This window comes from Manduca sexta, chromosome 1 (assembly GCF_014839805.1).
Source record: "Manduca sexta isolate Smith_Timp_Sample1 chromosome 1, JHU_Msex_v1.0, whole genome shotgun sequence".
Classification (NCBI taxonomy): Eukaryota; Metazoa; Arthropoda; class Insecta; order Lepidoptera; family Sphingidae; genus Manduca; species Manduca sexta.
This window is the reverse complement of record NC_051115.1, coordinates 2,916,755-2,944,476: the sequence shown is the minus strand read 5'-3', so window position 1 is coordinate 2,944,476 and position 27,722 is coordinate 2,916,755. Positions and strand designations below refer to the sequence as shown.

At 47.1% G+C, this 27,722-nt stretch overlaps 1 protein-coding gene across 4 annotated transcripts in view; it reads right to left on the bottom strand.

Moving 5' to 3' along the window:
• Positions 1-700: 700 nt before the first annotated feature.
• LOC115452746 (nuclear pore complex protein Nup98-Nup96) overlaps positions 701-27,722 on the bottom strand; it is a 66,823-nt gene continuing 39,801 nt past the window's right edge. For 3 of the 4 annotated variants that reach the window (XM_037438013.1, XM_037438072.1, XM_037438037.1), the window contains exons 34-46: positions 27,011-27,089; positions 25,371-25,499; positions 20,453-20,575; positions 19,396-19,570; positions 19,062-19,224; positions 12,750-12,793; positions 12,516-12,593; positions 9,560-9,688; positions 8,723-8,873; positions 7,011-7,113; positions 5,994-6,115; positions 5,130-5,372; positions 701-2,933 (exon numbers count right to left, since the gene is read on the bottom strand). In XM_037438013.1, coding sequence (XP_037293910.1) covers positions 2,841-2,933; positions 5,130-5,372; positions 5,994-6,115; positions 7,011-7,113; positions 8,723-8,873; positions 9,560-9,688; positions 12,516-12,593; positions 12,750-12,793; positions 19,062-19,224; positions 19,396-19,570; positions 20,453-20,575; positions 25,371-25,499; positions 27,011-27,089 — 1,632 coding nt within the window. In that variant the 3' untranslated portion in view covers positions 701-2,840. Of the gene's footprint in view, positions 2,934-5,129; positions 5,373-5,993; positions 6,116-7,010; positions 7,114-8,722; positions 8,874-9,559; positions 9,689-12,515; positions 12,594-12,672; positions 12,794-19,061; positions 19,225-19,395; positions 19,571-20,452; positions 20,576-25,370; positions 25,500-27,010; positions 27,090-27,722 lie in introns of those variants that run through there. The other variant, XR_005112273.1, reaches the window with a different exon arrangement.

The window sequence follows — 27,722 nt, the reverse complement described above, 5'->3', positions numbered from 1 at the left end:
ATCAACGCACAGCCCAAACCACTGGACGGATCGGGCTGAAATGTGGCATGCAGGTAGATGTTATGACGTAGGCATTCGCTAAGAAAGGATTTTGATAAATTCCACCCCTAAGGGGATAAAATAGGGAATGAAAGTTTGTATAAATCTTCTTAAATTTTCGACTGATTGAACTGAAATTAAAGATTGGAGCTACTGTGATGAAGACGTTCGCTTAAATAGGATTTTGATAAATTCAACCCCATGGGGATAAAATTAGTTTGAACCTATCAGTACCGGGAAAATATGTAGCAAGACTTTTATCATACAGTGGACTTTTATCCCGGAAAACTCCTTCACGCGGGCGAAGACGCGAGCAAAAGCTAGTCTTTAAATAATATCGAGTTTACCATTAAAGGTTCGCCATCCCTTAAGTAGAACATACTGAAACAGCGCCTAAACAAAACAGTGTGTAAGGAAAACGATTATTAAACGAGAGAACGATACTCGAGAAAACAAAGCAGCCTCGGTGGCGTGACGCGATACAGTCTCGGATTCGAATCTTCGGGCAGTCATTTTATTTTTATTTTTGTTTATTGATCACCAACCAATGTGCACCAATACATGAATGAAATTTCAAAATATTGATAGATTAACTTAATGCCATTGTAATTAAAGGTGAAGACTACATGCGATTGTATATAACTAATAATTAAAAAAAAAATTCAAACTATAGAGAATCAGCATAAAATAAAATTAAAATTAAATCAAGATTAAATTAAAATTAAATAAACAATTAACAATCTTTAGAATCTTTAGGTCATTTTGGGTTTCTCTTCTCAGCATCGGTCCGGAGTTATTGTGCCCGATGTGGCCATAGACTATTACATCATGGGACGCAATGAATGCAACAGAGTACATAGTAGAGCGATAATAGCGCCTCTGAAATATCTTTGATAAACCACTAAATACGATAGCCTAGTTGGTTGTGGAACGGACTGCCGAGACGAGTGTCCGCAGGTTCAAATCCCAAGGGCACACACCTCTGACTTTTCAAAAATCATGTGTGTATTTGTGAATTATCGCTCGTTTTAACGGTGAAGCAAAACATCGTGAGGAAACCTGTACATCTGAGAAGTTCTCTATAGGAATTTCGAGGGTGTGTGAAGTCTACCAATCCGCACTACAGCGTGGTGGACTAAGGCCTGATCCCTCTCAGTAGTAGAGGAGGCCCAACAATGGGACAGAACACTACGCCAAGGAGACAGTTAAAATATATTTCTTTTAATATTATCATAATTTTGGAAACCGTTTCTCTTACACAACACGTTCTGACTTTAGTGAATAAATTCACTTAAAACATAAAAACTAATTTAAAATTATTTTTTAATAAACTTTTCATAGGTTTTTACAAGTTTTTATTACTAGATTTGCTCTTTGACATTTATTAGGAATTTAGGTAAAAAAAAAAATATAATTAAGCTGTGGTATATATGAGATTTCATTTGATAGCAAAACTCAACCTTATGGCATTTGAAATATGATTTACATTATAAACAACTACCCATCGCTTTAAATTATTAATTTTTTAAAGTGATTTACAATCGACTGTATGTCTATGCATTTAAAGTTGAATTTTACATATCAAATTATTCTCATCGCCACACTTTTTTTGGGATTGGATCAAATAATGCTGACAGATTTTTTATTAACCACAATGTATTCTGTAATAAATATAGACAAATTATATGCATTTATTAGAACGGAAAATAACATAAAGAAAAATCGTTTTACAAAAAAAAATATCCCTTCTTAACTTTTGTCTATTGAAATAAATTATTTTTTCATTTTGATTACTTATGTCAAGAAAGTAAATTGAATCAATAACTGACAATGCGCGGGTACTATGTTTCACCCGACAGCGCGAAAAGGAGCGTCATGTTTTACACAATCGACGAGACGAGTAAGTCGCTTGTCTGGTAACACGATCGCCTACAAACACCAACACCATACACTGAACCGCAAACTGCGCCACACTGCGCTCCTCACTGAGACATTAGTCTCATAATATCCAGTAACTGTGATTGGTCGGTTGAAATTAAAAACTAAATATTATGAATACCAACGTTATTGTGTACCGTGTAAGGTCGTATTTCGTAAAACAGCGAACTTTTAATAGGACCAACAAAATTTTATTTGTTTTGCACAAATTTGAAACTGTCAGCGGCGAAAGGTTCAAATAACACAAATCATGGCTTCCCTTTATATAGAATTTACGCATATCAATAACTATGTGTTGTGTTGTTCATTTCGGGAAAATTCATCCTTCACCACTGGAAACTCATTTCGATTTGGTTGCGAGAATCAATGTGTTTGGAATAACTTTTAATACATATGGTTAGGGATGAAGCCAACACGCCTCTATACAATCGTAAACGCTAATACAAAACAAAAAAAAAAAACTTTTATTTGAAAAAATAGATATGAAATTTTCAACGTTTCCCTATCTAAGTATCAATTTTGTTTCCTACTCTTTCGCTATATCGCTAAACAATAGTGGCATTGTACAAAATTTGACGGTACTGAGTGAGAGCGACATTAATTGTCGACGTCTGTCTGACGACTGGACGCAAACTGTATTACTGTCAGTTTATGTTTTACGAACAAACACAAAACTCAAAAGTACGAAGCGACACTTGCGACATCTAGTGATAGCCTAAGTGACCTATTGCGATTTCGAATGTCGCTCTAACTGATTACCGTCAAATTTTTGTCATTCCTATCCACATGTTTATTTTGTATTACTTTGACGATCGTAGACAGTTGTTACAAGAATGTTTGATAGATGAACATTCAGTAATAGCTCACTGGAGTGTGAGGCTGTCGCACGTGAGCGCGGCGCTGCTCGCCGACTCGCCGCACTGCGCCGCGGCGCGGGACGCCAGCTCCGTGGTGATCTGTGGACAATCATCACAACTTATATAAGGGCGTTGCCAAGGGGGGGGCAGGGAAGGTCACCCCCCCCCCCCCACTAGAGGTTTTAAATCTCGAATCATCATCATTTCAGCCGGGAATCGTCCATTGAGCGCCATATGGGCCGGTTCTGGGTCGCCCTAATCCATAGGACCCCGGCGACCCTCACCAGGGCGTCGGTCCATCTCGTGGGAGGCCTGCGCTGCGTATTCCATTTCGTGGTCGCCACTCCAGAACTTTCCCGTCCCAACGGCCGTCAGTTCTACGAGCTATGTGTTCTTCCCACTGCCACTTATGTTTACTCTAAGGTGTATGTCGGTAATTTTGGTTCTCATTTCTGATACCGACTCCGAGCATAGCCCTCTCCACTGCCCTCTGGGTGACCTTCAGCCTCCTGATAAGGCCCGTGGTGAGCAACCACGTCTCACTTCCATATGTCTTCACTGGCAACACACACTAGAACATTCACTGTGTTCAACTGAATTGAACTGCAATCCATTCAAACTGACTTTAGTATGGTCAATATTGACAGCTTGTGGTTGTGTACGGAGTGGCGCTCATGATAAAAGAACTCGAGTCTAAGTGTAAACTTGGATTTTAAATTATTTGTTCAAGTGAATAAATTATTATTATTATTATTATAAGTGAATAAATAGGTTATAACAGTGACGTTTTGGTTGCCATTTTGAACAAATAGTTTATATAGTCGTGCGAGTCTATAGAATATACGTCAATGTTCTAATGATGATTTGATTTTACATAAATTGTGGAAGGGTCCCCGGTATGGATCGGGGATATCAACATGTCGCCACTGTATGTTAGGTTCAATGAAACCTGTCGGTGTCGGTGTTTATAATAATATCAGCCCTGTATTATATACTGTCCCACTGCTGAGCACGGGCCTCCTCTACTACTGAGAGGGAATAGGCCTTAGTCCACCACGCTGGCCTAGTACGGATTGGTAGACTTCACAAACCCTCGAAATTCCTGTAGAGAACTTCTCAGGTACGCAGGTTTCCTCACGATGTTTTCCTTCACCGTTAAAGCAAGCAACAATTCACAAAGAATACACACATAATTTTTTTGAAAAATCAGATGTGTGTGCCTTTGGGATTTGTACCTGCGGACATTCGTCTCGGCAGACCGTTCACACAACCAACTAGGCTATCGCCGCTTCTAATTAAATTATTTTATAGTCAACGAATAAATGTATGCGGTAGGTGAGGACGTGCTGGTTTGTGGCGGCATGTTCCGTACCACGTGACTACGCGTTCTTCACACGATTCACATCTTCCTTACATATTATATTTTAAATTCAACGCTAATTGCGTTTGCGTATCGCTTACAATAAGTATGGTGTAATATGGTGTCGTATAGTGTGTAGTGTGGTGTAGTAAGTGGTGTGTTGTATGTTGTGTAGTGTGGTGCAGTAAGTGGTGTGTTGTATGTTGTGTAGTAAGTGTTGTGTGGTGTGGTGTGTTGTATGCTGTGTAGTAAGTGTTGTGTAGTGTGGTGCAGCAAGTGGTGTGTAGTGTGGTGCAGTAGGTGGTGTGTTGTATGCTGTGTAGTAAGTGTTGTGTAGTGTGGTGCAGCAAGTGGTGTGTAGTGTGGTGTTGTATGCTGTGTAGGAAGTGTTGTGTAGTGTGGTGCAGCAAGTGGTGTGTAGTGTGGTGTGTTGTATGCTGTGTAGTAAGTGTTGTGTAGTGTGGTGCAGCAAGTGGTGTGTAGTGTGGTGCAGTAGGTGGTGTGTTGTATGCTGTGTAGTAAGTGTTGTGTAGTGTGGTGCAGCAAGTGGTGTGTAGTGTGGTGTTGTATGCTGTGTAGGAAGTGTTGTGTAGTGTGGTGCAGCAAGTGGTGTGTAGTGTGGTGTGTTGTATGCTGTGTAGTAAGTGTTGTGTAGTGTGGTGCAGCAAGTGGTGTGTAGTGTGGTGTGTTGTATGCTGTGTAGTAAGTGTTGTGTAGTGTGGTGCAGCAAGTGGTGTGTAGTGTGGTGCAGTAGGTGGTGTGTTGTATGCTGTGTAGTAAGTGTTGTGTAGTGTGGTGCAGTAAGTGGTGTGTAGTATGCTGTGTAGTAAGTGGTGTGTAGTGTGGTGTAGTCAGTGTTGTGTAGTGTGGTGCAGCAAGTGGTGTGTTGTATGCTGTGTAGTAAGTGGTGTGTAGTGTGTAGTGCGGTGCGTCACCTTGTGCGCGGCGGCGGCGGCCATGTCGGGCGGCAGGGCGAGCGCGCGCAGCAGGTGCGCGAGGCGGTGCGCGGGCGCGGCCTGCGCCTGCCACAGCTGCACGGCGCGCGCGCCCATCTCCGCGCACGCCGCCGCCGCCAGCGGGCTGCGCGCGCGCGCCGCCATCGCGCCCAGCGCCGCGCCGGCCGCCAGCGCCGCGCCGGAGCTGTACGGGACGCACGCGCCGTCCGCGATCGCGCGGATCTGCACGCGACACCGTGCAACAACCACTATTATAACATGTGCCTCTAAATTGGGGCGAGTGGGCAACGCACCCAATAGCGGACCCTGCTCGCCCCACCTCACACTTTAGTAATCACTAAAACAAACTAATATTGAAACACTAATAAGCATTAGTGAAACAAAAAAAAAACATGTGCCTCTATCGCTTTCAATTCGACTTTAATAGAATGTGTACTATATAATTTGGTTTCCAAAGAGTTTTAAGGTTATATAGAGCAGATTATATAGACATTGGGAAGATTGTCATACAAATATATTGCACTCATGTGACGGTTACTCAATCTACAGTAACAGCAAAACATCAATGTAAAATATTTCATATTTTTCTATATCATGATTTGCACGTTTTTAATAACTACTATTATAACGAATACCTATTAATGTACTAATAATTTGTAAAGGGAATGTATACGAATTAAAAGAGAGTAAAAATCGATGCGCACAGTTTTTTTTTGGGAGAAATACTTTTATTTTGCCAGTCAGCATTTTCTTTGGCTTTCATTATAACATCAGATGCACTAGAGCCTCACTGTCAAGTCCTTTATTCTGCTAGAGAGAGATAAAAAAGGAACACGCCCTTACCTCCTCGCACACTTTGTAGTAATGGTACAGCGCCTGCCCGCCACTCTCCCACCCGCTTATCTCGTGCCGCTGCGCCGCGTCGTTCAACTTCTCCAACAACGGAGCTATCGTCCACAGTTTTTCTGTAATATAAAATGCGTATAATACTAATGATATCTTATGTTTACCGCGAATGTCAGGCATTGAAATGAAACTGTTTTGCGGATTTTATCACGATTATTCATATTATCAATATTCGTCGAAAGAAAATAATAATAAAATCCACCAAATAATTTTGAAAATGAAAATATTCATTATAATATACAAAGTGTGAAGTTTAGTAATGTAGGAAATTAATAAATGTATTGACAACGATCTCCACACTAGGCAAGCCTGTATTGTGAGGTGTTTTTCTTCTTTTGGCACTCTTCTTCATTTTTTTTCTTTAAAAGGAATGGAATTTTATTTTTAATTCTAAAATTTAGTTGAGTTTTGTCTCAGTTCTAATATTTTTGAACGGATTAAGTTTCATCAAATGACTCGCAATCAAGGGACGGAGTATGGCCTCGGCAAGGATATTTAAAAAAATAAATCGTCCAAAACTTTCTACGATATTCCTTCAGCAATTGAATATACAAAAAGATTATAATAATATAATAATAATATCAGCCCTGTATTATATACTTGCCCACTGCTGAGCACGGGCCTCCTCTACTACTGAGAGGGATTAGGCCTTAGTCCACCACGCTGGCCTAGTGCGGATTGGTAGACTTCACACACCTTCGAAATTCCTATAGAGAACTTCTCAGATGTGCAGGTTTCCTCACGATGTTTTCCTTCACCGTTAAAGCGAACGATAAATTCACAAAGAATACACACATGATTTTTTAGAAAAGTCAGAGGTGTGTGTCCTTGGGATTTGAACCTGCGGACATTCGTCTTGGCAGTCCGTTCCACACCCAACTAGGCTATCGCCGCTCTACAACAGAACAAAAAGATTGCCAAAACAAAAATGTTCAAGAATGATGTCAAACCGACCTGACAATACTGCTTCAGGCAGCAGATCATCCACTAACACCCGATGCGCCGCGTTCCACTGCTCAGCGCCGGCCAGGTGCGTCGCTTCCAACTCCGGCATGTGCTGCGACAATAAAAAAAAAATATTAGCAATTCTCACATATTGCACAGAAAAGTGACCTCACTGCACTGGTAAGTTAATAATAATATCAGCCCTGTATTATTTGTTGCTCACTGCTGAGCACGGGCCTCCTCTACTGCTGAGATGGATTAGGCATTAGTCCACCACGCTGTAGTGCGGGTAGACTTCACACACCTTCGAAATTTCTATAGAGAACTTCTCAGATGTGCAGGTTTCCTCACGATGTTTTCCTTCACCGTTACAGCGAACGATAAATTCACAAAGAATACATACATGATTTTAGAAAAGTCAGAGGTGTGTTTGGGATTTGAACCTGCGGACATTCGTCTTGGCAGTCCGTTCCACACCCAACTAGGCTATCGCCGCTTTTTACTAGTAAGTTAAGTGTGGTCCGATAGAATGTCGACTGACGAGAGATGATCACCCCTCAGTCGATACAATTGACAACATTTAATTTTTTCAACATACTCAAATGTTTATATTTTATGAAACTAGATCTAAAATTATGAGACTAATATTTTGTTTTTTTTTTTCAAAACTCAGATATTTTCATACATGATATTCACATTGAATTTTGTTTTGTTCTAAAACGACGTAAGCGCCAAATGACGTCATATATACGGCTCAAGGCGTAATGACCTTTGCTTTGCATTAAAAAAGAAGTAAAGTGACAGTTTTTTTGTTTCTCTCTCTCTCTCTTTGAAAGTGACAGTTGTGACGAATCTATTGTAATATTGACATTTGACATTGACAAATGACGGTGTCTTTGTTTTTTTTAAATAAATAGTAATATGGACCAAGAAACTACTTCATTCAACCGTATGTATGACGACATCACGCATTATTCGGATTATAGTTTTTGCTTTGAAATTAAGTATTAAAAAAAATCAAAAATACAAAATCGAACTCAGGACAGAAAAAATAAGAAACAGTATTTTAGTTCTAGGCCTATTTACATTCTGAAATGTTGCCAATTATGCTTGTTGGAATCGGATATACAGGCCGCACCTGATGGTAAGTGAAGAGATGCCCAAAACATGCCGACAGCAAGAGATAACATAACAGACAGTCGGCACAGTTATGCCGGCCCGCTTAATTGCTTCGTCTGCTATTGAATGTGATTTTTAATGTCCCCATTCGAGTTTCAAAATATTAAAAAACAAGTTCAGAAGTGGTCAACTCGTGGGTCTATATTTGTCACCAAAGTGACACAATTACTGTACAATATGATTAAATAGCCTAGTTGGGTGTGCAACGGACAGCCAAGACGAATGTCCGCAGGTTCAAATCCCAAGGGCACACACCTCTGACTTTTCTAAAATCATGTGTGTATTCTTTGTGAATTTATCGTTCGCTTTAACAGTGAAGGAAAATATCGTGAGGAAACCTGCATATCTGAGAAGTTCTCTATAGGAATTTCGAAGGTGTGTGAAGTCTACCAATCCGCACTAGGCCAGCGTGGTGGACTAAGGCCTAATCCCTCTCAGTAGTAGAGGAGGCCCAGCAGTGGGACAGTATATAATACAGGGCTGATATTATTATATTATATTATGATTAAATAAAAGGAATTCTTAAAATGAATTTCACTTACCAAATACTTAGCCCGATGCGCCTGCGCAAGTAATATCCATTTCTCCGGCACACGCAGCTTCCTGAGCAGATCTAGACACGCTTTGGTCTGCGCTGTGTCCGCCACTTCGGGCGCATGGCGGGATATCATGCCGCGTACGAGATGACCGCGTCTGGGACAAAGTGGTACTGAATTATTGTACAGTAGATGCGAAGGAAAAAGCGGCGATAGCCTAGTTGGTTGCGGAACTGACTGCCGAGACGAATGTCCGCAGGTTCAAAATCCAAGGGCACACACATTTGACTTTGGGTCCGAAAATAATTACGTAACGCAATTTTTAAAGATATTTGCACCCCTCCGCGCTCCATGTAATGCGCTGTAACGTTTTCTTATATTGGACCCCCCCCCCAAGTTATGTAAATATAAATTGACAAGTTTTTTTTCTAACATTTACAATTTTTTTACGCAAAATACCGGAAAGTCGCTAAAATACCTTCGTTATTGTTTTAAAATAACAAAACCAATGTTACATAACGCTTTGTACGAGAACCCCCTCTCTCCAAATTGCGTTACGTAATACTTGAACGGCCCCATTTCTAAAAAATACGTGTGTATTCTTTGTGAATTTATCGTTCGCTTTAACGGTGAAGGAAAACATCGTGAGGAAACATATCTGAGAAATTCTCTATAGGAATATTCGAGGGTGTGTAATATCTACCAATCCGCACTACAGCGTGGATTAAGGCCTACTCGCTCAGTAGTAGAGGAGGCCCAACAATGGGACAGTGTACAGGGCTGAAATAGATGCGAATAACTCGATTCGTCTTGATGCGTTTACTCCACAATGGTTATACTCACGCTCTGTCATCGGGGTGGTAGGCGAGGGCCAACACGGCGAGGTGCCACGCGCCGCACGCCTCCAACTGATCTGCCACTCCGGTGATGCTCTCTATCGACGGGTTGCCGAACCACACTCCCAGCAGGAAACTAGAACAATTATATAGTTTTTTAAACGTGCACGGTAAAGTGAACCTACTGCACTGGTAAGTAGAGTGGTCCAATAGAAAGTCGACTGACGAGAGATGATTACCTCTCAGAAGACACAATAGGGGACCGGCCTATGCTTGATTTTATACATTATTCTATATGTAATGGTTAATAATACGAAAAAGAAGCACTCCTGCGAAAACTGCATAAAAATTGCTTAAAAAATGAGCGGGTAATTCATATTTCAAATATTGTAACGTGCAGAAGTGGGCGCGTTGTGGGGATATCGCTTCATCTCTTTCTTTCGCACGCGTCGTATTTCCCGATGACGTCAAATGTGGGTATTTCGTCTCTTTTCTGTTTCTTCTTAATTACCCCTTCCACTGACATTCAAAGACTTATAACTTGTTGATTTTTTACCGGGTTTTAATAATTCCTTTTGTGTTGTAATTTATATGACGTAAATATTTGATAATAGTAAAGAACAAAAATGAGTCCGGTACCCTTTTATGTTAGAATCGGATATACACAGGCTGATCCCGGAACGCGACACGTGGGCCACTATGGAAGGTTTTAACTCCTTGTGTACAGTCGCTATCCGGGCGTATATAAAATATATGCTACCTGTCAAAATAATTCCCAAACCAACTTTTTTATATGGGCACGATGATTGTTGGTAAGCGGAGCGGGGTGTAGTGTCTAATGTGAGATGATTACCCATCGTCGGTCGACACAATTATGCCGGCTATACACAGAATGATCTCGGAACGTGACACGTGTTATTATGATGGCAATCGTTTATCAAAATTATAAAATCATAGCTTTTACTCGGATCTTTCGCGTTTCAATTCTTCCGGGATAATAAGTAGCCCATGTCTTTCCCAGGGTGTCAAACTATCTATGTACATGCTTCCTAATGTCAATTCTTGTGCCCTCGGTGTCCACACCTCACGCTCGCCCGCAGGGGGGGGGACGGGGACATTTGTCGCAGCTCTAGGTATACAGTTAAGTGTGTATACATCATGATTGTTACTCATTGAGGCAGGGCTCGCGAACAGTTCTTAGCCTTACCCCATTCTAATAGGGTTCTTTATCCTTTCTCCAGACTTCCTTCCCAGGTATCCCCTCCCAACTTCCCTCCAGGCCTCTGCAGTCACCAAGCCGGGGGATTCTAGTATCTTATTCGCAGATTTCCCCCGTTGTTTTCTGCGGAGTCCGATAGTAAAAAAAAATAGGAAGCAGTGATAGAATAGCGCACTCCCCACAGTCTGTAGTCGAGCGGGTCGGGCGTGTAGGCGGCGGGGCGCATGCGCGGGCGCGTGTTGTGTGCGCGCGCGCGCAGCAGCGAGTAGCGCGCGTCCAGCACGCGACGCTGCGAGCCGTTCTAAATAGGAGCCTGTGACAGAACAGCGCACTCACCACAGACTGTAGTCGAGCGGGTCGGGCGTGTAGGCGGCGGGGCGCATGCGCGGGCGCGTGTTGTGTGCGCGCGCGCAGCAGCGAGTAGCGCGCGTCCAGCACGCGACGCTGCGAGCCGTTCTAAATAGGAGCCTGTGACAGAACAGCGCACTCACCACAGACTGTAGTCGAGCGGGTCGGGCGTGTAGGCGGCGGGGCGCATGCGCGGGCGCGTGTTGTGTGCGCGCGCGCGCAGCAGCGAGTAGCGCGCGTCCAGCACGCGACGCTGCGAGCCGTTCTAAATAGGAGCCTGTGACAGAACAGCGCACTCACCACAGACTGTAGTCGAGCGGGTCGGGCGTGTAGGCGGCGGGAGCGCATGCGCGGGCGCGTGTTGTGTGCGCGCGCGCAGCAGCGAGTAGCGCGCGTCCAGCACGCGACGCTGCGAGCCGTTCTAAATAGGAGCCTGTGACAGAACAGCGCACTCACCACAGACTGTAGTCGAGCGGGTCGGGCGTGTAGGCGGCGGGGCGCATGCGCGGGCGCGTGTTGTGTGCGCGCGCGCAGCAGCGAGTAGCGCGCGTCCAGCACGCGACGCTGCGAGCCGTTCTAAATAGGAGCCTGTGACAGAACAGCGCACTCACCACAGACTGTAGTCGAGCGGGTCGGGCGTGTAGGCGGCGGGGCGCATGCGCGGGCGCGTGTTGTGTGCGCGCGCGCGCAGCAGCGAGTAGCGCGCGTCCAGCACGCGACGCTGCGAGCCGTTCTAAATAGGAGCCTGTGACAGAACAGCGCACTCACCACAGACTGTAGTCGAGCGGGTCGGGCGTGTAGGCGGCGGGGCGCATGCGCGGGCGCGTGTTGTGTGCGCGCGCGCGCAGCAGCGAGTAGCGCGCGTCCAGCACGCGACGCTGCGAGCCGTTCTAAATAGGAGCCTGTGACAGAACAGCGCACTCACCACAGACTGTAGTCGAGCGGGTCGGGCGTGTAGGCGGCGGGGCGCATGCGCGGGCGCGTGTTGTGTGCGCGCGCGCGCAGCAGCGAGTAGCGCGCGTCCAGCACGCGACGCTGCGAGCCGTTCTAAATAGGAGCCTGTGACAGAACAGCGCACTCACCACAGACTGTAGTCGAGCGGGTCGGGCGTGTAGGCGGCGGGGCGCATGCGCGGGCGCGTGTTGTGTGCGCGCGCGCGCAGCAGCGAGTAGCGCGCGTCCAGCACGCGACGCTGCGAGCCGTTCTAAATAGGAGCCTGTGACAGAACAGCGCACTCACCACAGACTGTAGTCGAGCGGGTCGGGCGTGTAGGCGGCGGGGCGCATGCGCGGGCGCGTGTTGTGTGCGCGCGCGCGCAGCAGCGAGTAGCGCGCGTCCAGCACGCGACGCTGCGAGCCGTTCTAAATAGGAGCCTGTGACAGAACAGCGCACTCACCACAGACTGTAGTCGAGCGGGTCGGGCGTGTAGGCGGCGGGGCGCATGCGCGGGCGCGTGTTGTGTGCGCGCGCGCGCAGCAGCGAGTAGCGCGCGTCCAGCACGCGACGCTGCGAGCCGTTCTAAATAGGAGCCTGTGACAGAACAGCGCACTCACCACAGACTGTAGTCGAGCGGGTCGTGGCGTGTAGGCGGCGGGGCGCATGCGCGGGCGCGTGTTGTGTGCGCGCGCGCAGCAGCGAGTAGCGCGCGTCCAGCACGCGACGCTGCGAGCCGTTCTAAATAGGAGCCTGTGACAGAACAGCGCACTCACCACAGACTGTAGTCGAGCGGGTCGGGCGTGTAGGCGGCGGGGCGCATGCGCGGGCGCGTGTTGTGTGCGCGCGCGCGCAGCAGCGAGTAGCGCGCGTCCAGCACGCGACGCTGCGAGCCGTTCTAAATAGGAGCCTGTGACAGAACAGCGCACTCACCACAGACTGTAGTCGAGCGGGTCGGGCGTGTAGGCGGCGGGGCGCATGCGCGGGCGCGTGTTGTGTGCGCGCGCGCGCAGCAGCGAGTAGCGCGCGTCCAGCACGCGACGCTGCGAGCCGTTCTAAATAGGAGCCTGTGACAGAACAGCGCACTCACCACAGACTGTAGTCGAGCGGGTCGGGCGTGTAGGCGGCGGGGCGCATGCGCGGGCGCGTGTTGTGTGCGCGCGCGCGCAGCAGCGAGTAGCGCGCGTCCAGCACGCGACGCTGCGAGCCGTTCTAAATAGGAGCCTGTGACAGAACAGCGCACTCACCACAGACTGTAGTCGAGCGGGTCGGGCGTGTAGGCGGCGGGGCGCATGCGCGGGCGCGTGTTGTGTGCGCGCGCGCGCAGCAGCGAGTAGCGCGCGTCCAGCACGCGACGCTGCGAGCCGTTCTAAATAGGAGCCTGTGACAGAACAGCGCACTCACCACAGACTGTAGTCGAGCGGGTCGGGCGTGTAGGCGGCGGGGCGCATGCGCGGGCGCGTGTTGTGTGCGCGCGCGCGCAGCAGCGAGTAGCGCGCGTCCAGCACGCGACGCTGCGAGCCGTTCTAAATAGGAGCCTGTGACAGAACAGCGCACTCACCACAGACTGTAGTCGAGCGGGTCGGGCGTGTAGGCGGCGGGGCGCATGCGCGGGCGCGTGTTGTGTGCGCGCGCGCGCAGCAGCGAGTAGCGCGCGTCCAGCACGCGACGCTGCGAGCCGTTCTAAATAGGAGCCTGTGACAGAACAGCGCACTCACCACAGACTGTAGTCGAGCGGGTCGGGCGTGTAGGCGGCGGGGCGCATGCGCGGGCGCGTGTTGTGTGCGCGCGCGCGCAGCAGCGAGTAGCGCGCGTCCAGCACGCGACGCTGCGAGCCGTTCTAAATAGGAGCCTGTGACAGAACAGCGCACTCACCACAGACTGTAGTCGAGCGGGTCGGGCGTGTAGGCGGCGGGGCGCATGCGCGGGCGCGTGTTGTGTGCGCGCGCGCGCAGCAGCGAGTAGCGCGCGTCCAGCACGCGACGCTGCGAGCCGTTCTAAATAGGAGCCTGTGACAGAACAGCGCACTCACCACAGACTGTAGTCGAGCGGGTCGGGCGTGTAGGCGGCGGGGCGCATGCGCGGGCGCGTGTTGTGTGCGCGCGCGCGCAGCAGCGAGTAGCGCGCGTCCAGCACGCGACGCTGCGAGCCGTTCTAAATAGGAGCCTGTGACAGAACAGCGCACTCACCACAGACTGTAGTCGAGCGGGTCGGGCGTGTAGGCGGCGGGGCGCATGCGCGGGCGCGTGTTGTGTGCGCGCGCGCGCAGCAGCGAGTAGCGCGCGTCCAGCACGCGACGCTGCGAGCCGTTCTAAATAGGAGCCTGTGACAGAACAGCGCACTCACCACAGACTGTAGTCGAGCGGGTCGGGCGTGTAGGCGGCGGGAGCGCATGCGCGGGCGCGTGTTGTGTGCGCGCGCGCGCAGCAGCGAGTAGCGCGCGTCCAGCACGCGACGCTGCGAGCCGTTCTAAATAGGAGCCTGTGACAGAACAGCGCACTCACCACAGACTGTAGTCGAGCGGGTCGGGCGTGTAGGCGGCGGGCGCATGCGCGGGCGCGTGTTGTGTGCGCGCGCGCGCAGCAGCGAGTAGCGCGCGTCCAGCACGCGACGCTGCGAGCCGTTCTAAATAGGAGCCTGTGACAGAACAGCGCACTCACCACAGACTGTAGTCGAGCGGGTCGGGCGTGTAGGCGGCGGGGCGCATGCGCGGGCGCGTGTTGTGTGCGCGCGCGCGCAGCAGCGAGTAGCGCGCGTCCAGCACGCGACGCTGCGAGCCGTTCTAAATAGGAGCCTGTGACAGAACAGCGCACTCACCACAGACTGTAGTCGAGCGGGTCGGGCGTGTAGGCGGCGGGAGCGCATGCGCGGGCGCGTGTTGTGTGCGCGCGCGCGCAGCAGCGAGTAGCGCGCGTCCAGCACGCGACGCTGCGAGCCGTTCTAAATAGGAGCCTGTGACAGAACAGCGCACTCACCACAGACTGTAGTCGAGCGGGTCGGGCGTGTAGGCGGCGGGGCGCATGCGCGGGCGCGTGTTGTGTGCGCGCGCGCGCAGCAGCGAGTAGCGCGCGTCCAGCACGCGACGCTGCGAGCCGTTCTAAATAGGAGCCTGTGACAGAACAGCGCACTCACCACAGACTGTAGTGCGAGCGGGTCGGGCGTGTAGGCGGCGGGGCGCATGCGCGGGCGCGTGTTGTGTGCGCGCGCGCGCAGCAGCGAGTAGCGCGCGTCCAGCACGCGACGCTGCGAGCCGTTCTAAATAGGAGCCTGTGACAGAACAGCGCACTCACCACAGACTGTAGTCGAGCGGGTCGGGCGTGTAGGCGGCGGGGCGCATGCGCGGGCGCGTGTTGTGTGCGCGCGCGCGCAGCAGCGAGTAGCGCGCGTCCAGCACGCGACGCTGCGAGCCGTTCTAAATAGGAGCCTGTGACAGAACAGCGCACTCACCACAGACTGTAGTCGAGCGGGTCGGGCGTGTAGGCGGCGGGAGCGCATGCGCGGGCGCGTGTTGTGTGCGCGCGCGCAGCAGCGAGTAGCGCGCGTCCAGCACGCGACGCTGCGAGCCGTTCTAAATAGGAGCCTGTGACAGAACAGCGCACTCACCACAGACTGTAGTCGAGCGGGTCGGGCGTGTAGGCGGCGGGGCGCATGCGCGGGCGCGTGTTGTGTGCGCGCGCGCGCAGCAGCGAGTAGCGCGCGTCCAGCACGCGACGCTGCGAGCCGTTCTAAATAGGAGCCTGTGACAGAACAGCGCACTCACCACAGACTGTAGTCGAGCGGGTCGGGCGTGTAGGCGGCGGGGCGCATGCGCGGGCGCGTGTTGTGTGCGCGCGCGCGCAGCAGCGAGTAGCGCGCGTCCAGCACGCGACGCTGCGAGCCGTTCTAAATAGGAGCCTGTGACAGAACAGCGCACTCACCACAGACTGTAGTCGAGCGGGTCGGGCGTGTAGGCGGCGGGGCGCATGCGCGGGCGCGTGTTGTGTGCGCGCGCGCGCAGCAGCGAGTAGCGCGCGTCCAGCACGCGACGCTGCGAGCCGTTCTAAATAGGAGCCTGTGACAGAACAGCGCACTCACCACAGACTGTAGTCGAGCGGGTCGGGCGTGTAGGCGGCGGGGCGCATGCGCGGGCGCGTGTTGTGTGCGCGCGCGCGCAGCAGCGAGTAGCGCGCGTCCAGCACGCGACGCTGCGAGCCGTTCTAAATAGGAGCCTGTGACAGAACAGCGCACTCACCACAGACTGTAGTCGAGCGGGTCGGGCGTGTAGGCGGCGGGGCGCATGCGCGGGCGCGTGTTGTGTGCGCGCGCGCGCAGCAGCGAGTAGCGCGCGTCCAGCACGCGACGCTGCGAGCCGTTCTAAATAGGAGCCTGTGACAGAACAGCGCACTCACCACAGACTGTAGTCGAGCGGGTCGGGCGTGTAGGCGGCGGGGCGCATGCGCGGGCGCGTGTTGTGTGCGCGCGCGCGCAGCAGCGAGTAGCGCGCGTCCAGCACGCGACGCTGCGAGCCGTTCTAAATAGGAGCCTGTGACAGAACAGCGCACTCACCACAGACTGTAGTCGAGCGGGTCGGGCGTGTAGGCGGCGGGGCGCATGCGCGGGCGCGTGTTGTGTGCGCGCGCGCAGCAGCGAGTAGCGCGCGTCCAGCACGCGACGCTGCGAGCCGTTCTAAATAGGAGCCTGTGACAGAACAGCGCACTCACCACAGACTGTAGTCGAGCGGGTCGGGCGTGTAGGCGGCGGGGCGCATGCGCGGGCGCGTGTTGTGTGCGCGCGCGCGCAGCAGCGAGTAGCGCGCGTCCAGCACGCGACGCTGCGAGCCGTTCTAAATAGGAGCCTGTGACAGAACAGCGCACTCACCACAGACTGTAGTCGAGCGGGTCGGGCGTGTAGGCGGCGGGGCGCATGCGCGGGCGCGTGTTGTGTGCGCGCGCGCGCAGCAGCGAGTAGCGCGCGTCCAGCACGCGACGCTGCGAGCCGTTCTAAATAGGAGCCTGTGACAGAACAGCGCACTCACCACAGACTGTAGTCGAGCGGGTCGGGCGTGTAGGCGGCGGGGCGCATGCGCGGGCGCGTGTTGTGTGCGCGCGCGCGCAGCAGCGAGTAGCGCGCGTCCAGCACGCGACGCTGCGAGCCGTTCTAAATAGGAGCCTGTGACAGAACAGCGCACTCACCACAGACTGTAGTCGAGCGGGTCGGGCGTGTAGGCGGCGGGGCGCATGCGCGGGCGCGTGTTGTGTGCGCGCGCGCGCAGCAGCGAGTAGCGCGCGTCCAGCACGCGACGCTGCGAGCCGTTCTAAATAGGAGCCTGTGACAGAACAGCGCACTCACCACAGACTGTAGTCGAGCGGGTCGGGCGTGTAGGCGGCGGGCGCATGCGCGGGCGCGTGTTGTGTGCGCGCGCGCAGCAGCGAGTAGCGCGCGTCCAGCACGCGACGCTGCGAGCCGTTCTAAATAGGAGCCTGTGACAGAACAGCGCACTCACCACAGACTGTAGTCGAGCGGGTCGGGCGTGTAGGCGGCGGGGCGCATGCGCGGGCGCGTGTTGTGTGCGCGCGCGCGCAGCAGCGAGTAGCGCGCGTCCAGCACGCGACGCTGCGAGCCGTTCTAAATAGGAGCCTGTGACAGAACAGCGCACTCACCACAGACTGTAGTCGAGCGGGTCGGGCGTGTAGGCGGCGGGGCGCATGCGCGGGCGCGTGTTGTGTGCGCGCGCGCGCAGCAGCGAGTAGCGCGCGTCCAGCACGCGACGCTGCGAGCCGTTCTAAATAGGAGCCTGTGACAGAACAGCGCACTCACCACAGACTGTAGTCGAGCGGGTCGGGCGTGTAGGCGGCGGGGCGCATGCGCGGGCGCGTGTTGTGTGCGCGCGCGCGCAGCAGCGAGTAGCGCGCGTCCAGCACGCGACGCTGCGAGCCGTTCTAGGGGGGAAATATACTTAGAGTGCCAAAACCACGACACGACTCCACGCTGTATTTATTTATTTGTTTACCATTAAAGCATCGGAATGTTTGCCGGCAAACATGACATTACGGTGTGTCACGGGAATATAACCTTATACACTACATAATAAGGTTCTTTTTCCGTGACACGCGTAATGTCATGTAGCTGTCATGTTTGCCGGCAAACATTCCGATGCTTTAATGGTTAACACCTTATGTATGGTGGTAGCTATCCGAGCGGATATAAAACATATCATACCACCAACAATCAGCAAAGTTTATAAGTTTGCGGCAAATACTGTTTTCGGACATTACGTATTAGATTAGAATTTTAATATTTATAATATAATCTGGTGGCATATATTATTATAAAAAACAAAGTAAAGTCCACAATACTTTATTATAGCGAACATACAATGTAAGTAGGTACAATACACTATGCGATTGTTGCAATGAAACAGACGGAACCTATTCGCGCGTTGCGTAGCTGCGGGCCGACTGACGAGTCGCGGCTCGGGCGATCGCGGCGCGTGCGGCGCGGGTCGCGGGGACTGCCGAGCGAGGGTTCGGGAGGTGTCGGGACCGTTCGGGTGTTTACGGCGGCGCGCTACAAGTACATTCGACTCGGCTTCGCGCCGAATGTCCTTGAGCGCGCTACACATTGTATTAATAGCGCGTAAGTTGCGGTTTCGTCTAATCTTTGCATCTATCACAATTTACATTAACACAAGTAAGAGTTTATTATAAATAAAGATGTACGTTTAGTAATCTGAGTCGCACGTTTGTTTGTAATTGTTTAGCGCGTTACGAGTGTTTTGTGACGACTGTTTTATTTAACATATATCGACGAATATATACGACACTTGTATGAGCATTATTGGCTCGTACAGTACAATCTTTATTTGGGCACAAATTTTGTAGTGCAATCTAGATTAAGTACTAGCCCTAGCCATAGTCGTCATCATGTTTTAATTGTATTCTGAGTGCTATAAATAAAACAAAAATAAAATCTACTTTCACCCGTCATAGCTCTCTCAAGAGTGACACCTTATTAAAAACCATCTCATTACCTGGTTGATGATCACGTCGTATTCGCTCGCGTACGGCGGCAGCGGCGGCTGCATGCCGGACTCGTCACCGACGGCGCTGAGGTCCACCTCCTCATCAGAGCTGAAGTAACCCTCGTAGGTCCTGATGATCTGCTCGAGCGTGGGCAGGTGCGGGCATATGTATCTGTTGGCGTGAAACGTAGTATATATTATGTTGCATCGATGTGTCACGCATGCATCATCTATGTATCATCCATGCATTACATGTACATCAAGTGTAAATCAACCTATCAAGCATGTATCGTCCATTTGTCATCCATGCATCAAGCATGTATCATCCATGTATCACGCTTACCTGGCGGTGGCGTGCAGCGCTCTAGTCCAGTCGAGCGGCACGAGATGCGATAGCGGCGCGACGCCAGCAATCAACTGCAGTGTGGCGAGCTTGTGCGACGAGATCAACGCATCCGCACCGCACTCGCGCCACACCGACAGCTGACGGGATATCAGATATCTGAACTTAGGGTCCCCTGTGAAAGAAATTTGTCACTTACGAATGGCATGAACAGGTATTAATAGAATGTAAGTTATTGGTGCTGCTTGTGTGGACTGTTCTAAGCGGTAAAGGCATTTAGATTCTTGTGAAAATTTAATTGTTAAATGTATGCTTGTAAATTTAAATATACATAAAAAAAATATTTGAAAGGAACACTTTACAATAAATATTATACAATATTCTTAAACGCTCTTTTTACAGTATTAAACATTATATTAGCAAAAATAATACCAGAATACAATTTTAGATTTTTTTTTCAGTACGAGCAACCAGAGAGAATAATAGAATAGTCGCCCGCGTGACATATCTTCTCTTCTGCTAGCCGAGCAGCCGAATACTTCCGGAAACGCCCGATGTCATCGACTAGGATAGTGGCGCGTAGCAATATACTTGTTAAGTATGCAATACGGACACGTGTGACACAAACGCTTGCTCGTAACGCATTGATGTATTAGGCATCGGCAACACGCTATACTTATAAGATCGATATATATGTACTACGTAGTACGTACTAGATTTGGCGTTCCGAACATTCACTGTGTTCAACTGAATTGAACTGCAATCCATTCAAACTGACTTTAGTATGGTCAATATTGACCGCTTGCGGTTGTGTACGGAGTGGCGCTCATGATAAAAGAACTCGAGTTTAAGTGTAAACTTGGATTCGAGTAAAAAATATTAGGCAAATAATATAAGTAAACTTATTTGTTGTTCAAGTGAATAACAGTGACGTTTTGGTCTCCATTTTAGTTCAGATTTTGAACAAAGAGTTTATATGGACGTTCGTGTCTGTAGAATATACATCAATGACTTATGCCTATATACATAACAACACTAATACTAATATGGCACTCACCTGAAGCCATGGCGATCAGCGTGGCCATGTTGAGGTCCCCGTTGTCGCGCGCCACCTTACACGCCTCCACCACGCGGCCGCCGAGAAGCAGGGTCCACACGCGCTCGCTGTGACCGTCAGTTTCTGAAAACCAAAAAACAAAAATAGGTTATCTATACTAATAAAAGTATTATGTAGTTATGTATTTAATACATAGTTACTATCGTTATATTATGACCAAATTACACAAAATGATACATTGTAGTCTATGTGTTATTCTGATGTATAACCAATATTACTGTAAAGTTTCATCCATATCCGTTCAGTGGTTTTCTCGTTAAAGAGGAACAAACATACATACATCCTCACAAACTTTCGCATTCATATTAATAGGATTGATATCATATAAAAAAAATATTTATCGTTGTTATAAAATACGATACGAAAGCTTTGATCCTTATCATAATTGTAACAATACGTAATACATAATATTTATTTAATATTTTGGTACAATATCGCTGCGCGTGCGCACCGCTTGGTGATGAGTGAACTCACGCATCTTCACAAATTTTCGCATTTATAATATTAGTAGGAAATAGGCCCCTCATAAGTCTAACTCCACGTCCGGGCTACAACACCTTGCCACGTGAGGGACGGATACATCGCCGCCATAATAGCCAACACTGCGATGGCCAACGGAGCTCTAGCTAAACCCAAAATTATGGAGAGAAATACAAGAAGTAAACGTTTAATGCCGCTTCCCGGGGGCTATCGCCGGGACACGTCTGCCGCTGGCAGTGGGCGTGTAGCAGGGCTAGCCAGCGACTCACCGCTGAACAGGCGGGCGGGAGTCGGGGTTCCAGAGGAAGGCAGGAAGACCCTATATGTTACAGCCGAACATAATGACGGTGACACTTTGCGGAGCAGGGAACAATTTCCCGCTTACTCTGCCGGTACACCGCCACCGACCACATTATGTACAGCCGAAGACGCTAGAAGAAAGTGGTCACCTCAGGAAATGGAAGAACTACTGTTTTGTTACTTTAAAGCTAGGGCAAAGGGACCGGGATACATAAAGCGATTACAGAATTTATTTCTTCATAGAAATCCAGATAATCCAAAATTGAATTTAATGGTAGTGTTTTGTCCACCCAAGCTAAACGCATAATATCACGTAATGCTATATCATCCGACAAAATAAAACCATAAAACAAAAAGCAGAAGAAGCCATACATACCTGTTACTCAAATATTCCCAACACTATTTGCTCAGGCGTTCAATATTCCCGTCCATCAATCCAACACAACGTCATTCAAGCAACCCAACACATAATTACACAGGAAACCAACACTAACAATAATACTCAGAACAGACCTTCTTCAAATCAAGTCTCATTAGACTCACCATTATTTACTCAGAGCGAAAATGCAGAAAATGATGATTGGAGGCGAAAATGGAGTAAAGTTGAGATGGAAGAGCTCATGTACTGTTATTTTAAAGCCCGGTTTGATGGACCTGGTTACATGAACCGCTTATATAGTATTTATGTGCAAAGAAACCCAAATAACCCAAAAACAATTAATCGATTTAATGGTCGTAGTCTTTCAACACAAGCCCGTACAATCATAAAAAACAATATGCTTTCTCAGGAGCTGTTAAACCGAATAAAACAAAAAGCAGAAGGGACTCTAGAAGTAACTATTGAACAAACTATTAATAAAACATCTAACCAACAAAATACATCGTACACACATAGAACACAACGAGATACCCGAAACTCCCCAATAGTGCAAATTGCTACAATAGACCAAGCGACGCAAAATTTTATAGACAACCAGGACCCAATAATTGTACAATTTCTTAATATTTTATCGGAAACAAAGGAAATATCTGTTACTGAAAGGGAGCTACTACCTAAGGCTAAAATAAATAAAAAGTTCATAGATAATTGTCATAAAATTAATAAATATCTACCCCAACTATTGGATATACATACCTCTCTTAGTGACATGAACGAAATACTATACGCAGCTGCTAAAGCTTTAATAGTTAGTAATGAACAAAGTCCCTACATACCGACACCTACTCTTAGAACTGAAAAGAACTAGCTTGGAAAAAGAGATTGAAAAGAAAAATTAATATGTTTAGAAAAGAGTTAGGGCAGTTAATAGAAATAGATAGAGGAGTAAATTCACACAGGATGTTAAAAATAAAAGATAAATTATATAGGAAATACAAAGTACAAAACGAAAATGATCATGCCAATACAGCCGAAATTCTGAAGCAAAAATTAAGGCACTCGCGGGTAGAATTAAGAGATATGAAGAAATAAACGCCAAGAAAGACCAAAATAAGTTATTTAATGAAAACCAACACAAATTTTACAAAAGTTTAGAGAACAATAGTTACAGAGTAAGCCAAATACCAAGTAAAGATAGTATAGAGCAGTATTGGACAGATATTTTGTCTAATCCGAAGCAGTACAATAAAGATGCTAGATGGATAGAAGAGATAGACGATTTATCACAGAGAGTCGAAACAACAGAAACAGATGAGATAACAGTAGATGAAGTCAAATTAGCTATTAGGAAACTACATAATTGGAAAACACCAGGAATAGATAAGTTACAAAATTACTATTTAAAATATTTTTCTAATTCACATAAATATCTTGCAACAATATTCACAAAAATAGTCCAAGGGAAACAGAATCTAGAAGAATGGTTCACTACAGGTCAGGTAATACTGATACCTAAAAATAATGAAACAGCAAACCCAAAGAATTGGAGACCCATAGCATGTTTACCTAGCATGTACAAACTATTAACTTCCGTTTTAGGTAATATATTACACAACCACTGCAGCAACAATGACATTATGGCAATAGAGCAACGAGGTTGTCGACGTGGAGCCAAGGGATGCAAAGATCATCTCATGGTCAATAAAGCAATATTAGAGGATGCACATCAGATGCAAAAGAACCTGAGCATGGCATGGATAGATTATCAAAAAGCCTTTGACAGTATCTCGCACGAATGGCTTCTCAAGATCCTTGATATATACCGATGCCCACTAATTATCAAAAAGTTTTTGCAATTGACCATGCCCTCATGGAAAATCATTATGACAGCCCGAGGCTACCATGAATCAATAATAACTGAACCGATTCACATTAGACACGGTATTTTTCAAGGCGATTCTCTCTCACCGATCTTGTTCTGTCTAGCAATTAATCCTTTGTCGTATATATTAAATAAATACAAACTTAAAGGGTATAAGCTTAAAGAAAGTTTCCGGATTAACCACTTATTGTATATGGATGATTAAAAGGTTTATGCCAACAATAGACACAATTTAAAAACTTTACTTGATAGTGTAGAAGTGTTTACAAACGATATAGGAATGAGTTTTGGATTGGACAAGTGTAATATTATTCATATTATCTCAGGTCGCATTAGCAGTACAGTCGGAGAAGGTCACGTACTTTTAAGCGGAGAGACTTTCAATCAACTAGCAGTAAATAATACATATAAGTATTTAGGGGTTCACGAATCAGGCAAGATAGATCATAATATAATTAGGGAACAAACTAATAAAGAATACTTCAAAAGAGTCAAAAAAATACTTAACACTCATCTTAAATCACGAAATATTGTAAAAGCCATAAATATTTACGCTATGCCGGTTCTGCTTTACTCATTCGGTGTCATAAATTACAAAAACAGCGATTTAAAAAAAATTCATCAGAAAGCAGATATAGAAAGATTATACTTACCAATAACACAAGCGGGAAGAGGGTTAATAAATATAGAAAATATGTACAAAGCACAAATTGTCAAATATAAGCAATACCTAAGAGAAGAACAGGATCATTTGATAAAAGTAATAGTACAACATGATGTAAATAAAGAAAAATATTCAATAATAAAAGAAGCAAAGATAATAGAGACAGAATTACAGCTAGATCATAATAAACATACAGATAAGGAAATCAAAGAAGCTATCATTAAAAAGCAAAATCGGCAATGGCGTAACAAACCACTACACGGACAGTTTCCCAAGGAAGTACTTGACCAAGCTAATATAGATAAAGACCAATCATTCAAATGGATAAAAAAGCAACAAGTAGCTCCCTCAATAGAATCCTCTATATTTGCCATACAAGATCAGGCAGTTACGACGCGGCAACACCAACGTGACATCCTCAAGTTACCAATAGATGGTAAATGTCATCTATGTGCTACTAAAGACGAAACAACGCAGCATATCATCTCTGGGTGTGAAAAACTAGCAGGGAATTATTACATATATAGGCACAATAATCTTGTACAATACATCTATTGGTGTCTTGCTCGAAAACATAATATAGAGGTTAACAAATTATGGTGGAAAGAAAACTTAACACAACCGAAAGTAGTAGAAAATGAAACAGTTAAAATAATGTGGGAAATTCCAATTCAGACCGATGTCACTGTAATACATAATAGACCAGATTTAATATATGTAGATAAAGTTAACAATTTCACCTACCTCATAGATGTCACGGTACCTTCAGATTATAATATAGGAGCAAAGGAAATAGAAAAACTTAATAAATACCACCTACTCAAAACTGAGATTAGGCGTTTATGGAACACGGAAACACAAGTCATCCCTATAGTAATAGGTTCAACTGGTATGGTGACAAAAAGTTTATCCAGATATATTAACACATTAAATTCCGGCATAGATATCAACATCCTCCAAAAACAAGCAGCAATCCATACGTCCGTTATATTAGGCAGAGTGTTAGGAGACACGTTTTACGTACACGGGGAACAACAGGGAGACTGAATCACCTCTTCCCTGAAGGTATCAGGGCGGGTGGTCAATAAACCCGAGCAAAAAAGCTCGAGTCAGAGAAAACTTTGAAAGTTGAAGTAGGAAATAGACATCTTACCATCTTCCTTCTCAGCCCGCGTAGGCTTAGCAAGCTCCCGGTCTGTGACGTCAGCGACTGCCGATCTGAACCATTCCAGAAGCTTCTTGTGACGTTTCACTATCGATATGTCGTCGGTGCCGGGCACTCCTGGGGAGTAAACATTAAAAATGATAAATTTAATATTTTACCGGTGGTAGGTCTCTCATATGTGTGAGTCCTGGGTAGGTACCACCGCAATGTCTATTTCTGTCAAACAGTGTGTAGTCACTGTTGTAGGTTTGAACATTGTAGCCAGTGTAATTACTGGACATATATAACATCTCATGTCTCAGACGAGCGCAGTGGAATACCAAACACTTTGTAATTCAAAGTGTTAGTGTTTCTACTGTTTATGGATCGTATCGCTTACCATCAGGCGAACGGCAAGCTCGTCTCGTCATTCAAAGCAATACAAAATATGTTAATTGAATACAAATGACTACTTGGCAACAGTATATAAATCCTCCTAGGTACGTATTAAGTCTGTAAGTTGCGCCAATGCCCTTAAGAGTTGACCTTGGGCGTTGTAATCTAACGCTCACTAGACGACGGTAGAGCTACATTAGGTTCGAATCCCGGGTCGGGCAGTGATATTTGGGTTTTTCTGCTCAGTATCAGCCCGGAGTCTGGAATTTGTGCCCGATATAGGGGTAGGCTCGCCCCCTATCACATCATGGGACGGAACACACTTAGCGAAAAATGGGTGCCTTGGTTGCGCCTCTGCATACCCCTTCGAGAGTTAAATGTGTGTTTGTGAATTAACAAAAAAAAAACTTTTGAAGGTAATATGTAGAAGTTTTAAATTTTTATTCAGCTACTTTTGTTGCTGACTGTACACGGTAAAAGCGTGATGAGTATTTGTTTGTTTAAAAAAAGATTATTTCTATTGAAATTAAAGTGTAAAAGTGATTTGATGTTTTGTTTTTTTTTCAGCTACTTTTGTTGCTGACTGTACATGGAAAAAACGCGTTATGGGTGTTTGTTTGTTGAAAAAAAAAGATGATTTCTTCAATAGAAAAAGCGATTATTTTTTCAACTACTTTTGTTGCTGACTGTACGTGGAAGATGATACTCATCTATTGAAATTAATGTATAAACGCGATTTTTTTTCAACTACTGTTGTTGCTGACTGTACGTGGAAGATGATACTCTTGTATTGGAATTAATGTATAAAAGCGATTTTTTTTCAACTACTGTTGTTGCTGACTGTACGTGGAAGATGATACTCTTCTATTGAAATTAATGTATAAAAGCGATTTTTTTTCAACTACTGTTGTTGCTGACTGTACGTGGAAGATGATACTCTTGTATTGGAATTAATGTATAAAAGAGATTTTTTTTCAACTACTGTTGTTGCTGACTGTACTTGGAAGATGATACTCTTCTATTGAAATTAATGTATAAAAACGTTTTTTTTTTTCAACTACTGTTGTTGCTGACTGTACGGGGAAGATGATACTCTTGTATTGAAATTAATGTATAAAAACGTTTTTTTTTTCAACTACTGTTGTTGCTGACTGTACGTGGAAGATGATACTCTTGTATTGGAATTAATGTATAAAAACGTTTTTTTTTTCAACTACTGTTGTTGCTGACTGTACGGGGAAGATGATACTTACCGTCATTCTCAAGATCCGCAGCCCACAGCGCGTCGCATAGCTTCCACACTTCATAGCAATACGCACCCAAAACGCCGAACTGAATTATAAAAATATACATTAATAAGTCAGAATAAGCGGCGATAGCCTAGTTGGGTGTGGAACGGTCTGCGAAGACGAATGTCCGCAGGTTCAAATCCCAAGGGCACACACCTGTGAATTTTCTTAAAAATCATGTGTGTATTCTTTGTGAATTTATCGTTCGCTTTAACGGTGAAGGAAAACATCGCGAGGAAACCTGCACATCTGAGAAGTTCTCTATAGGAATTTCGAGGGTGTGTGAAGTCTACCAATCCGCACTACAGCGTGGTGGACTAAGGCCTAATCCCTCAGTAGTAGAGGAGGCCCGTGCTCAGCAGTGGGCAAGTATATATATAATACAGGGCTGATATTATTATTATTAAGTCAGAATAAATCGAATTTGGATAAAGAAATTCTCATTAGACAATATACAGTTGATGGTAGGTCTTCTATGTGAGAGTCCTGGGTACCACCGCAATGTCTATTCCTGTCAAGCAGTGTGTAGTCACTGTTGTAGGTTTGGACATTGTAGCCAGTGTAACTACTGGACATAATAATTAACATCTCACGTCTCAGACGAGCACTGAATACAAAATACTTTGTAATTCAAGGTGTAGATGTTTCTACTGTTTATGATCGTATCGCTTATCAG